The sequence below is a fragment of the Dermacentor albipictus genome, chromosome 9 (assembly GCF_038994185.2).
Source record: "Dermacentor albipictus isolate Rhodes 1998 colony chromosome 9, USDA_Dalb.pri_finalv2, whole genome shotgun sequence".
Lineage (NCBI taxonomy): Eukaryota > Metazoa > Arthropoda > Arachnida > Ixodida > Ixodidae > Dermacentor > Dermacentor albipictus.
The window spans coordinates 17,655,096-17,668,565 of NC_091829.1; the positions used below are offsets into that span (position 1 = coordinate 17,655,096).

General features: G+C 45.8%; 1 protein-coding gene and 2 long non-coding RNA genes across 19 annotated transcripts in view; 1 reads left to right on the forward strand and 2 right to left on the reverse strand.

Moving 5' to 3' along the window:
• LOC135903718 (uncharacterized) overlaps window positions 1-9,067 on the forward strand; it is a 290,426-nt gene extending 281,359 nt beyond the window's left edge. For 7 of the 17 annotated variants that reach the window (XM_070525027.1, XM_070525028.1, XM_070525030.1 and 4 more), the window contains 4 exons: window positions 1,258-1,357; window positions 4,953-5,011; window positions 7,385-7,463; window positions 8,721-9,064. In XM_070525027.1, coding sequence (XP_070381128.1) covers window positions 1,258-1,357; window positions 4,953-5,011; window positions 7,385-7,463; window positions 8,721-9,028 — 546 coding nt within the window. In that variant the 3' untranslated portion in view covers window positions 9,029-9,064. Of the gene's footprint in view, window positions 1-1,252; window positions 1,358-4,952; window positions 5,012-7,384; window positions 7,464-8,720 lie in introns of all 17 variants that reach the window. The other 10 variants (XR_011508351.1, XR_011508350.1, XR_011508353.1 and 7 more) reach the window with 3 other exon arrangements.
• On the reverse strand, window positions 7,042-7,481 carry LOC139049506 (uncharacterized). Its single transcript, XR_011508357.1, has 2 exons — window positions 7,342-7,481; window positions 7,042-7,236 (listed from the first exon to the last, which is right to left on the reverse strand). It is a non-coding gene; the product is annotated as an uncharacterized lncRNA (long non-coding RNA).
• Window positions 9,068-9,983: 916 nt separating the features above from the next.
• LOC135903719 (uncharacterized) overlaps window positions 9,984-13,470 on the reverse strand; it is a 58,524-nt gene continuing 55,037 nt past the window's right edge. The window contains exon 4 of the long non-coding RNA XR_010564909.2: window positions 9,984-10,824. This is a non-coding gene — a long non-coding RNA (uncharacterized lncRNA). The remainder of the gene's footprint in view (window positions 10,825-13,470) is intronic.

The following is a 13,470-nucleotide window of genomic DNA, read 5'->3' on the forward strand; positions in this document are numbered from 1 at the left end:
AGTCAAATGCAGACGTATGTGTTGCTCCATTACTTGTTAAGAGGAAGCTGTAGCTCGAGTGCTCCTATCTAAATACATGTAAAAGGAGAATTCGTTTTTCTCGGCAACCACTGCACCAAATTTGACGAAGTTTGTTGCAATTAAAGGAAGTTAAAATCTATTGACTGTCGGTTTCGAATTTTCGAGTTAGGTCGTCAATTCTTTATTAAAAATTGGCAAAGATCGAAAATTTTCTAGAAACGAAACTATCAAGCTTACAACTCTATAACTCAACAACGAAAAATGATTATACAATTTTGGGAATTGCAACTGATAGTACATTTAAAGCGGACAAAATTTATGTGTTACACATGGATATAAAAAAAAATTTGTAGTAAGGAAACACAGCTTTTGCAGAACCCTTGTACCCAACGTACCAAAGTCACGTAAGATGTAAAATGACATATTGAATTTGTTCGCTTTGAATTATCTCATAGACTGTGTTTACATAACCGCGATATGTGTTTTGATGCAGAGCTATGAATTTGTAAACTTCGCGCTTCTATTTTTTTCAGACGGTCGAATATTTGAAAAACTTTTTAAACAAAATTCAGGCCTTAAATCGAAATTCCGCTTCCAACAGTCACTAGAACTTACCTTTCTCTCTCAAATGCAACACATTTCATTAAAATCTGTCCAGGGGTTATCTCAGAAAAACGTTTTTTTGCGTTTCACATGTATTTGAATAGGCCGCGTCGGAGTTGGGTCTGAGGTAAAGCTTTCTCTTAAGACGGCGCACTGACTAGCGCCAAAAAAAAAAGAAAAACTACACGAAGTACAAATGATCAATTTAAAACACAATATCGCCCATTCTTCATTTAAAGAGCTTTACATAAGCTCCCACAGACACAACGTCTACTGTACGACCAGCTTTGCAAGAACGTCAAATGAATTGTTGCTGAAAAATGCTGTCGAAAGGGCCTGTTGTAAAGAAAACATCACTAATTGTAGCGTCAAATGTAAAACTGTAACATGACTAGTGTGCCAAAACCACTAAATGAGAGGATACAAGCAAAAAACAGCGTGCCAGGCAGGCTTCCGCTGCAAAAACATGAAGCAAGGGTTGAATACCCATTTTCTTTCGATTATGCGCGGTCGTTTAGCAGTAGGTTGATACTATGCATTTGGTTATTTATTATTATTTGAAAACTTACCGCATATTTATTGTAGAATACTCACGCACCGTTAATAAAGTTATTCGCTTATTTAAAAGGACAGGTGCAGGAAGGTGTGCTGCTTGTGGCATCGCGGGAACTGGAGCTGTGTTCCGTGTCGGCGCCACCAGGTATCCTCCTCGCCAGTTCAACAAGACAACAAGGTTACAGCTTTTTATTATTATTATTATTATTATTATTATTATTATTATTATTATTCAAAAAACCCCCAAAGGCCCTCATTACGAATGTAGAACATGGGGGGGGGGGCGATCACAGGCACTGATCATAGTTTGTGCATACTAAAAACAAGATAATGTAACAGTGAAACATAGGTAATACACAAGATAATTAGGTCACAATTATTACAGAGAAAACATAAATACATATTAGGAGAACATAGGGCCACTGCAATGAAAAACACCAACAAACATCGAAAACACTGTAAAAGTCCCAAAAAATAATAAAATTAGTCGACAAGTCGTGAACGAATTAAATGTTGAAACTTAGTCAAGTCTGGTTCCGTGGCAATCACTGATGGTAAGGCGCTCCATTCAGTTATTGTGCGTGGTAAGAACGAATATGCATAATGGGATGACTGGCAGTTAATGCGTTTTACTTTGTATGGATGGTCACGGTGTGGAAAAATAACTGGTGGTGACTGAAAGAAATCATCGTTAAGTGATGGATGGTGATAAAGCTTATGGAAAAGTGCTAGGCGAGAAATTTTACGGCGAAGTGCCAAGTTGTCCAACTCGGCTTTATTTGTGAACGAGGTGACGCTGGTGTAACGTGAATAACCTGAAGATAGAAATCGCGCAGCACGGTTCTGCAAGGATTCGATGTTACTGATATCAGTTTGTTCGGGATCCCAGATGGCAGACCCGTATTCTAGTTTAGGATGGATTAATGTAGTGTATGCTAGTTTTTTAACATGAATTGGGGCTTCTTTTAAGTTATGTTTCATAAGTCCGAGAGTACGGTTTGAAGAGGCAATGGTGAGATTAATATGATTATTCCATGATAAGTTAGACTGAAGATTATTGCCAAGGTACTTGTAAGTAATTGCGAGTTCCACAGCGTTGTTATCAAGGGAGTAGTCGATGGTTGGAATTCGTGGCCTGTTGGTGAAAGACATGTTTAGTTTTGGAAATATTTGATGGCATTAACCAATTAACCATGCACTTATTGCGTCCAGGTCAGTTTGTAGTAAGTGGCCATCAGTGTTACTTGTAATACATCGATAAACTACACAATCGTCTGCAAATAGTCTGATTTTGGATGACACGCAACTGGGTAAATCATCAATGTAAATTAGAAAAAGTAAAGGTCCAAGTACGCTGCCTTGTGGAACTCCAGACGTAACATCAGCATAATGTGAGTTGGAATTGTTAACTGATGTAAACTGAATTCTAGATGAGAGTAAATCGGTGATCCATGCAATTATAGTAGGGTGAATGTTAAGCTGTGAAAGTTTAAGTAACGACCTATGGTGTAGAACACGGTCAAATGCCTCAGAAAAATCTAAAAATATTGCGTGAACTTGGAACCCGGCGTCTATTAGTGCGTGTATGTCGTTAATAAATCCGGCAAGTTGGGTGTCGCATGAGTAGCCCTTGCGAAAACCGTGCTGATGCTTAAAAATAATGTTAATGTTATGTTGAGAGAGATTTACGAATAAAATACCGTTTGTGTTGAATGGGAAGGGATGAGGAGCGAGGAGAAAGTTCATATCAACAAGTGACTGAGGCACGGGTGCCCTTTATCCCCGCTTCTGTTTATGATGTACATGGTGAGGATGGAGAAGTCGCTAGAAGGAAGTAATATCGGGCTTAATCTCTCATACAAACAGGCGGGTACAGAAATAGAGCAACAGCTCTCAGGTTTATTTTATGCGGACGACATTGTGTTGCTAGCTAACAAGCAAAGTGATTTGCAACGTCTGGCTAATATCTTTGGGCAGGAAGGCAACAATTTAGATTTGAAATTTAGTGTTAGAAAACCAGGGGTTATCGTATTCAATGAAAACAGTGAACAGACAGTGGAGATACTGGGCCAGGAAATACCTCGGGTAACAGAAAATAAATATATCGGTACATGAATAAACGAAGGCAATAGATATATGGAAACACAGGAGAAAATAACAGTGAAGGGGAAGAGAAATGCACCCATAATGAAGCACATACCGCTATGGGGATACAATAGGTACGAGGTCCTCCGAGGTACGTGGAAAGGTGTAATGGTTCCATGACTTACTTTTTGGAAATGCGGTTGTTTGCTTTAAATCAGGGGTACGATCAAGACTCGACGGGAACCAAAGGTCAGTGGGTCGCCTCGTATTGGGCGCGCACGGGAAGACTACAAATGAACCTGTGCAGGGTGACGTGGGCTGAACTAGTTTTGAAGTGAGGGAAGCTCGCAGTAAAATTGATTATGAAGAACGGCTGAGGAATATGGAAGAAAGTAAATGGGCTGGGAGAGCGTTCAGGTATCTGTACAGGAAAAACATTGATTCACAGTGGAGGAAAAGAACTAGGAAGCTTACCAGCAATTATGCGGCCTGTAGGGTGGGCAACACAGCAACAAAGATCGTCAAGCGGAAAGTCAGAGATGCTGAAATAATCTCATGGGTGGCGGCAATGGAAAAGAAACCTGCCATGAGTAACTACTTAAGAGGAAAAAACGAAATCAGGAAAAACAATTTATGATAACTCAAAGGGAAGCTCATTACTTTTCGAAGCGAGATCGGGATGCCTTAGAACACGCACCTATAAAGCGAGGTATAAGAAGGAAGAAGAAGCATGTGCTTGCTGCGGTAAAGCTATGGAAACGACGGAGCATGTTTTATTAGAATGTAAAGACGTCTACCCAGCGGTCGATTTAGGCACCACTGGCCTCCTTGAAGCCCTTCGGTTCAGCAGGAGCAGTGGTAAAGCAAACATGTCCGCAATGGGCGATGGCGATCGAAGGATTGGTGGAAGAAAAGTAGGGAAACGACAAAAGACGGAGACGTACAAAAGCACAGTTCGCAATAGGATATCAGAAAATTTGAGAGTGGTAGTTCACAGTGTTTCTTTTTCTTTTTTTCATTGTTTAACCTAGGTAGGACATTAGGCAAGATAGCAAGAGCTTGGTGGCGCAACCCACCGCCCCGTTATAAAGGGGACGTTCATAACATCCATCCATCCAAGGTGCGTGGAGCCCTCCGAGTCAGTTATCGCGGGCGGCTTGCCCGTCGCGTTTTCCTTCGCGCTAGCGAATTGAATACCGCACAGTTGGCCACGAACGTGGCTGCCTTTGCGGTGCTACTTCAACGTCGCTAGCGTGCACGCGCGCGGCGCATCGTACAAGTCGTCCCGATCGGTATGCAAGAGACAGCGATATAGAAAAAAAAAACTAAACATTCTATAAGTCGCTGCAGCAGTATCTGCAGGAAACTGGCCAGCACGATTGTGTCTAATAATTTAAGCATAATTTCATACTGAGCTTATGACCACCCAAGCAAAACCCTTTGTACGGCACTCTCCCCCTTTTCTGAATGTGAGCCAAAATAAATTTGTTTGCTGCGTTATATAACATATTGGCCACGCACTCCACACAGAAATTTCTAAATAACCAGAGGTGGACGGCATACCCCGCCAAAGAGAAGATTAGTTTGGTGAACTGCCACTTCACAAACACTACTAGCACTTAAGCGGGCATTTAACTAACACCCGCAGTGACCCAGGGAGCTGTACAAAATGATCTCAACCTGCGCAGGAGCCGACTACCGTGCGAGTCCCGGCGCCACCAGACGTCCTCCTGGACAACTGAAGCAGGCGAGTGCAGCCGTGTTCTTCACGTTATGTAGTGCGTTGCGCTAGGTTAAAAAAAAAAAAAAACTACCGCACAGCGATTCTTGAGCCAGTAGTTCTATCTGAAGGCTTATTTCTTCCGATTGATACTGAACGAATACCTTTGCGCTAGCGACATGCAACTCTTTCATGGTGAACGAATAACAGCGCGAAAAGACAAGGAGTGTGCATGTCGCCTTCTTGTCCTTTCGCGCTGTTTTTTCGTCCACTGTGAAGGAGTTGCATGGCGCTAGCGCAAAAGCCGGGGTCGTCCCGATAAATGGAGGATGCATGAAAAAGAATATTAAGGGCACCCTGCCCGACTTGGGTACCCCCGGGGACACGAGAGGAGACTTTGTGCGAAAAAGCACAAAGAATCCCCTATCCCCCGCCCCGTCCGAGTGGCGGACCACGCCGAAACCCTTCTGCTCTGCAGCTCGTCGCTGTCTGACACCAGGAATAGCACGTGGGCCCTTGCGAGCTCGACACACTATCCACTCGGGTAACGGAGCGGCACGGTTATGGCTTTACGAAAGGCGACCATATATGGGTGACGTGAACGCCGCCATCGCCCAGATTGCGCGGGTGAGGAGGTGGGCGAGGGGGCGCGACTGGTGTTCGGTCATGGAAGGTGGGAGCACGCCCGCGTTATCTGCGTTACACTCGCAGCAAGGAACGGGACAGTTCGCGCATGTGCGAGCCGCCTTTTCGTTTCCGCTGTGCTTTATCGGCTACACGTGTACGAATGGCGGTTAAGCAAGAGTTCGTCAATGAAGGAAGAGGAACAGGTTAAATTTCTTCGGGCCCTATAAAAAACACGGGAAGACAGGAGCTGAAAAATCCAGACGATGGGCAAAACGAGAAGGTACAAGCTGGAGCACTCCCGCATCCACCTTGTTCTCGTTTTGCTCATCGTTTCGGGCCCAGTATATGCACAGCTGTAGTGCGTACAAGATGCTTTTTTTTTTTCTGTAAGCACATAATGTGGCAGGGAAAGAAATATCCTGCACCATGGCGTGATGTGGACACCTGCTACCCAGCAGTGGAAGTTTCCTGCCAATTTTTCGCCGAGTGCATGTTAGGTACGCAGCATCGTAGTTACGCCGCGCTATTGCGATTTGTAGGGGCGTAGCGGGCAAATGGAGTCTGCTCACTATGGACGCAAGCGACCCACATCGACATCGCGTCTTTATCATCGTCGTGCATGGCGTTCAGGATCGGATGCAATCAATGAAAATCCGTCCAACTGAGACGACGCACCGGGTAAGGGCGTGGTGACGGAGCCAGCACCGAGAGCAGAACCGGGGGACCATAAGCGACGTGGACGCCCTCTTAAAACGAATACACTGGCACCCGTATACATAAGTGTGTACAGTACTTGGATGATATGGCCCTCTCACATGAAAGCATTCCAAATACGTGGAACTTACTGCCAGTTGTGGTTATGAGCCATGGTATGCATCACGGATGAATATCGACAGTCGGTTTCTTTTTTCTTCCCAAATAATACTTTAATGTAGGCCGACAGGTGGCGTAACCATAAGCAAGCGGTGTTGGAACTGCAGAGTTGGAGCTATCAAAGCGCGATAGTAACAATAATAACATTCGTAGAGGGTCGTTGCACTTACATGCTTGCAATGCTGCTTGTCACTTCGAGGATGCAAGGCCCTGTGGTAGTTCTTACCTCTAGCTCGAATTCCAATGCGAACTGCGACACGATACATGCACCCTTGGGCAGTGCTGCCAGGGATAGCGAAGTGCGGTTTTACAGGGGCATTCAATTCTCAGAGGTACGTTTAGGTGTAGCAATCGCAGGTACGGCGGAAAGAGTATGACACATGAGGTGGCTTACTGAAGCCGGTCGAGGTTTTCTAGACGTTACCGCGGATGACACTGTGGAGGTAAATAAACTCTTATAAAGAGATATGCAAACCCTACGCGCCTTTTCGACATCGAGATGCCGTACTATGTGCTATTCATTCAACGTGGCAGAAATTGAATACCGCATGGAAAGCTTTGTTTCATTCCTTTATTAAATGTACATGAGTGCCTTCCGAATAATTCCACCAGTTATGGCCGCTCTATATAAAGTCACGGCGAACTGTTGTAAGTCCTGCGTGAACATTGGTGCTCCTCGGGGGCAGGACAGGGCTTGCTTGGGTGCGCTGTTGCTTGATCTTGTCAGCACCTCCCACGTACGAGTATCACGTCTGCAAAGACACATGGACACGGGCTCGGCATTTTTTTTTCTTAGTCTCCGTGGAATAAACAGTCGATGTCAGCGCTGTGTGAAATTTGCAGCTCAATAAGTGCACCTAAGTATTTGCGCAGAAAGGCTAAGGCTGGCAACTTGCGCAGGTGTGCGTGGCTTTGGATCCTCAAGCCGGCGTCCCGTCAGTCCCGGCGCCAGCAGACGTTCTCCTACCGGCCAATCCAGGTGTGTGTAGCCTTGTTCGTCACAGTTCACGGGCGGCTTGCGCGATGCCTTCGTGCAAGAGCGCTAAGAAAAATGAAATGCCGCACATGGAAAAATCTGCGCTAGTTCAGTGTCCGGGACGCATCGTGCCCCGATTTGCAAACATCAAGTGGTAGCGCGCGAATGTATTCCGCAGTGGTGCAATCGCATTGCAGGCCTGTCGGGTGGTGTACATCTTCTGCGACGGCCTGTAATGAAAGGAAAATGACGTGGATGCAGTTCCAAATGCACAGCGCTAATTTTTCGCGTTGTGATGCAACCACTCAGCCTTTGCGAGATATGACGGATAACGTTTAGAAGCGCCCTGAGTAGTATGGTTCTTTTTGATTGTGTAAGGAACAGCGAAGAATTAATGAAAGCAGTCGTGGTTACATTAATTAAGATATAGGTCAACGATTGCATGAAACTAGCAGCCATTGCAGTTATGTGCATTTCGATGGAACACTGTCATGTCCGGCTTGCTGTGCAACTCAACATCCTAACGCCTTATACGTAGCCAATTACGGGTCACATATACACCACACGAAACCTTCGCTATGTTTTCCGTAGCTACACATGTCATTAACCCCCATGACAACAAATACGCACGACCACTTCAGATGTTCATGGTTATATTGCGCTCAGTTTTACACAGACGATATTAAGGAAGGACAGGACGTGGACGGACGTAGCACTACGTCCGTCCACGTCCTGTCCTTCCTTAATATCGTCTGTGTAAAACTGAGCGCAACATAACCATGAACGTTCACCAACTAGCCCCCTTCATTGCTTCACTTCAGATGTAGATGAATCGACGCTGGCCAATGGAGTATAGCTGTTTGCATCCTGGCTCCTGAATGACACTGAGGTCCAAAGTTCCGACACAGCCAGCTACTTTCCTGATAACACGCATGTAGTTCGTTACTGGGAAGTACCGGGCTCGCAGCGTTAACGAAAGGAAATGCGGATAGGACAGATCACGTTTATTGTTATGCGGCAACATAGGACTCAAAGGGTGTGAACTTACATTACAGAGGCAGATGTGTACCATGAAGGGGGGGGGGGGGGGCAAAATTACACACAGGTCCTCTCACGCTGAACCTAGAACGCTGAAGCCTTCATACCCGGCAAACCAAAATCGCACGCATTGCTTAACACACAATGCCGTTTCGTAGTGCGAACAGATTATATACCCTGCATCGAATGACTTCGATTCTTTGCTCATGCGTGTCTTTCCAGAGGAGATTACAGTATGCCGGAGATGGCAAGATGAAAACTTCATCCACCACGAGGGCTGCTCCGCACATATTGGACACATTCGTGAAAACAGGTTCTGTCCCAGGGAGTACTTCCAAGAGTTGCGCATGATTTGGTCTACGATGCCCATAACCGCCAGAATTCTCCCGGACGATAATAAAGCAATGAAACAAAGCCTTCTATGCGGCGCAAACAAGCATAAAAGCCTTGGCGCACGCAATGAGCACTTCCAGTTGTTGCACCGCCTTAGCGTCAATTTCCTACTGTCCGTCACTACACCGCAACAGTGAATTAGCGACTGTCACTACACCGCTTTAATTAGCCACAGTGGCGGCTAAACAGAGACTGTCACTACAGTGGCTGTTAAGGCACCATTATAGAGAGACTGAAGAGAGACCGTCACTAGTGGCAGTTAAAAAGTCACCATTAAAGAGACAGTAACTAGCCACAGTGGCAGTTCGACTGTCACTACAGTGGCAGTTAAAAAGACACTAATTAGCCACAGTGGCAGTTAAAGAGAGACTAAAGAGACACCATTGAAGAAGAGCCACTGTCACTACAGTGGCAGAGAGAGAGAGAGAGAGACGAAAAAAAGACAGTCACTTCACTAATTAGCCACAGTGGCAGTTAGACTAAAGGGACAGTGGCAGTTGAGAGACTATCGAAGACCACTGTCACTACAGTGGCAATTGAAGAGAGACCAAAGAGACACCGTCACTACAGTGGCAGTTAAAAAGACACTATTGAAGAGACAGTCACTACAGTGGCAGTTAAAAAGACACTATTGAAGAGACAGTCACTACAGTGGCAGTTAAAAAGACACTATTGAAGAGACAGTCACTACAGTGGCAGTTAAAAAGACACTATTGAAGAGACACCGTCACTACAGTGGCAGTTAAAAAGACACTATTGAAGAGACTAAAGCGACACCGTCACTACAGTGGCAATCAAAAAGACACTATTGAAGAGACACCGTAACTACAGTGGCAGTTAAAAAGACACTATTGAAGAGACTAAAGAGCCACCGTCATTACAGTGGCAATTGAAGAGAGCTAAAGAGCCACTATCACTACAGTGGCAGTTAAAAATACACTATTGAGGAGACACCGTCACTACAGTGGCAGTTAAAAAGACACTATTGAAGAGACTAAAGCGACACCGTCACTACAGTGGCAATTGAAGAGAGACACCGTCACTACAGTGGCAATTGAAGAGAGACGAAAGAGACACCGTCACTACAGTGGCAGTTAAAAAGACACTATTGAAGGGACACCGTCACTACAGTGGCAGTTTATTGAAGAGACTAAAGCGACACCGTCACTACAGTGGCAATCAAAAAAGACACTATTGAAGAGACTAAAGAGCCACTATCACTACAGTGGCAGTTAAAAAGACACTATTGAGGAGACACCGTCACTACAGTGGCAGTTAAAAAGACACTATTGAAGGGACACCGTCACTAGTGGCAGTTAAAAAGCCACTATTCAAGAGACACCGTCACTACAGTGGCAGTTAAAAAGCCACTATTCAAGAGACACCGTCACTACAGTGGCAATTGAAGAGAGACTAAAGAGCCACTATCACTACAGTGGCAGTTAAAAAGCCACTATTGAAGAGAGACTAAACAGCCACTATCACTACAGTGGCAGTTAAAAAGACGCAATTGAAGAGAGACTACAGAGCCACTATCACTACAGTGGCAGTTAAAAAGACACTATTGAAGAGACACCGTCACTACAGTGGCAGTTAAAAAGACACTATTGAAGAGACACCGTCACTACAGTGGCAGTTAAAAAGACACTATTGAAGAGAGACACCGTCACTACAGTGGCAGTTAAAAAGACACTATTGAAGAGCCACTGTCACTACAGTGGCAGTTAAAAAGACACTATTGAAGAGAGACTAAAGAGACACTGTCACTACACCAATTAGCCACAGTGGCAGTTACAGAGACACTACATCCCCTAGCATACGCAGCCGGCGCTCGGTGCCACATTGCGGGGCCGTCGTGGACTCTGGTTCCGTCACCACGCCCTCTGCTTCAAGCCGGCTGTCTGGAGCGAAGGCAGGAAATCCGGCAGGAATTCTGCGCAGTTACATCGTACAATATAGCCAACAAGCGCATTTCCACAAGTTCCGTTGGATAACAAATGCGATGCATTACGATATTGACAATTGCGCCATCAACATATATTCGGCGGCACAGTAGCACAAGACCACGTAACGCAATGGTGCGAGCTAACTACTTCTATCGCACGTTACGCTGCAATAGAACACAACGATCTTCGACGCACTGCTGCTGTCTTCTCCAGTGCTGGTTCCAGTTTCTCTTTCATGAAGTCTTGCTCGACCGCCATTCGTCCATGTATAGCCGATAGGCGCAAAACGAGCGTCCACCGTTTAACGCAGATAACGCTTCCACCTTCCATGAACGAACACCTGTCGCGCGCCGGCGCTGGCCTCCTCAGCTGGGCGATACCGGCGTTCGCGGCACCCACCTGGTCGCCTTTCGTAAAGCGATAATCGTGCCGCTCCGTTAGCCGAGTGGATAGAGTGTCGAGCTCGCACTCGCAAGGGCCCACGTTCGATTCCCGGCGTAAGACAGCGACGAGCTGCAGAAGGGTTACGGCGTGGTCCGCCACTCGGACGGGGCGGGGGATAGGGGATTCTTTGTGCTTTTTCGCACAAAGTCTCCTCTCGCATCCCCGGGGGTACCCAAGTCGGGCAGGGTGCCCTTAATTCCTTTTTTTCATGCATCCTCCATTTATCGAAACGACCCCGGCTTTTGCGCTAGCGCCATGCAACTCCTTCACGGTGGACGAAAAAACAGCGCGAAAAGACAAGCCGGCGACAAACACACGCCTTGTCTTTTCGCGCTGTTATTCGTCCACCATGAAAGAGTTGCATGTCGCTAGCGCAATGGTAATCGTATAAACAAGAACAAAGAAGCCTTAAGATACAACGACCGGCCATAATCGTGAATCGCTGTACATTTTACCTAGCGCGTGCACCTGGGGGTGCACGTACCAATAAAGCTACGCGTGCAAAACACGGCTGCACTCCTGCACCGTTTAAAATCAAACATTTTGGACAGCGCCGTGGGTCACTCCGCGTGGTAGTTAAATATCCGCCTTTATGCTGGTAGTGTTCTTTGAATGGCAGTTGCAACTGTTCAATTCTTTTTTTTTTTTTTGCGGCATCTTGTATTTGTCGCTTTATTTAAACATTTCTAGATGGAAGTGCCCGGGCAATACTTTATAACGGAGCTAACAGTTATTTTGGTTTCCAATTTTCGCATATTATAGAATTACGAACTATTTTCAAACAACCTTATGTTAAAGCATCGCACGTTATCAAAAGTGAAGGAAAATTGTTATTCAAGCTGTCTTTTAGGTTTTGCGGTAGAAGCCTAGACAACAAGCCGCTATTGTTTTGCTTGTATTCTGTTAATTTAGTGTTTCTGGCCGCCCAGTCATGCAGCACTTCTATATTTGACGCTATATATGTATACAACCAGTGCTTCGTTCTTCTGAGGTATTGCGCATTCTTCTACATGAGGAATCTGCGATTTTTTTGTTTAAAATTGATCACCGGTGCCTAAATTACTTAGCCGTTTTTTTTTTTCTTTTTTGCCCTAGACAGACTCGCCGTGGTACCCAATAACACACGAATAAATACACCTGCGTTTGACTATTCGAATTCGCAGATTTTTGTTATTCGCCCACTTCTACTCTTTCTCATGTTCTAAAAACGAAAAGTGGTGTTTCACAAACGGCTTCCGATCGTCTGCCACTGTGATGCAAACTGTACAATGTCAGCTGCAACGCGCGACCCTTCGCGTCTCGAAGTCCAGCTGGTGGTGTGAGGATCTCGAGGCAGCAGTGCCTTCTAAGTATTTTATTTCATGCGACCAGCATTGTCCGACTTGTTTTCTTTCCCGTTCTCTAAGGTATCTCAACATTTTTCTGTGCGCCGATCCACTGGCATCCCATTCGAGCTACAAGTTTCAGTATCCGTAAGAAGCACCACAGGTCGTTGCACCCTCATACCGCTAAAGCACAGGTGGGGACAGGCAGTCCCGCAGGTGCACGAGTGCAACGACTTCCCGAGATCGTGATTCACCCGTTCACCCCGCAGCACTCTGATGGTTTGAATTCTGCAGTTCCCATAACCCATGCTTGACCGCTGTGACCGCACATTAGGATACAATTACCCATCCCTAATATATTGCGGCTAATAGTTGTTGGAGAAGTTGGGATTGGAGATGTTGTTGGAGAAGTATGGGAGAGGCCTTTGCCCTGCCGTGGGCGTAACCAGGCTGATGATGATGATGAATAGCCGCAACTCATTGCCGGTTGAAAGCACACGAGGGCTTTTACAATGCTTTCATATCAGAGTGCAGTATCATAGAAGTACTGTACAATTCATGGCGTAAGTATCTTGCTATCCACCTCCTGCATACAGACAGCTGAGTTGCAACGTGTTAAGCCACGTCGTGACTCGGTGCGTCTTCTTCGCATAAGCACGCTCTGGAGCCGTCAGTTGGACGCATTTTCACCCGTTGCGCTCGATTACGTAACGCATTGCATTACGGTGATGAAGGCACCATCGCGGGCCGACATTCGCATGGGCTGCAATATGGCAAACTGGGCAATCTTGCAGCCCATGGCGTAACTACGACATTCATCTACGTGTCGAACAGGCATTTGAGCGAAACAGTAGCAGCGAACTT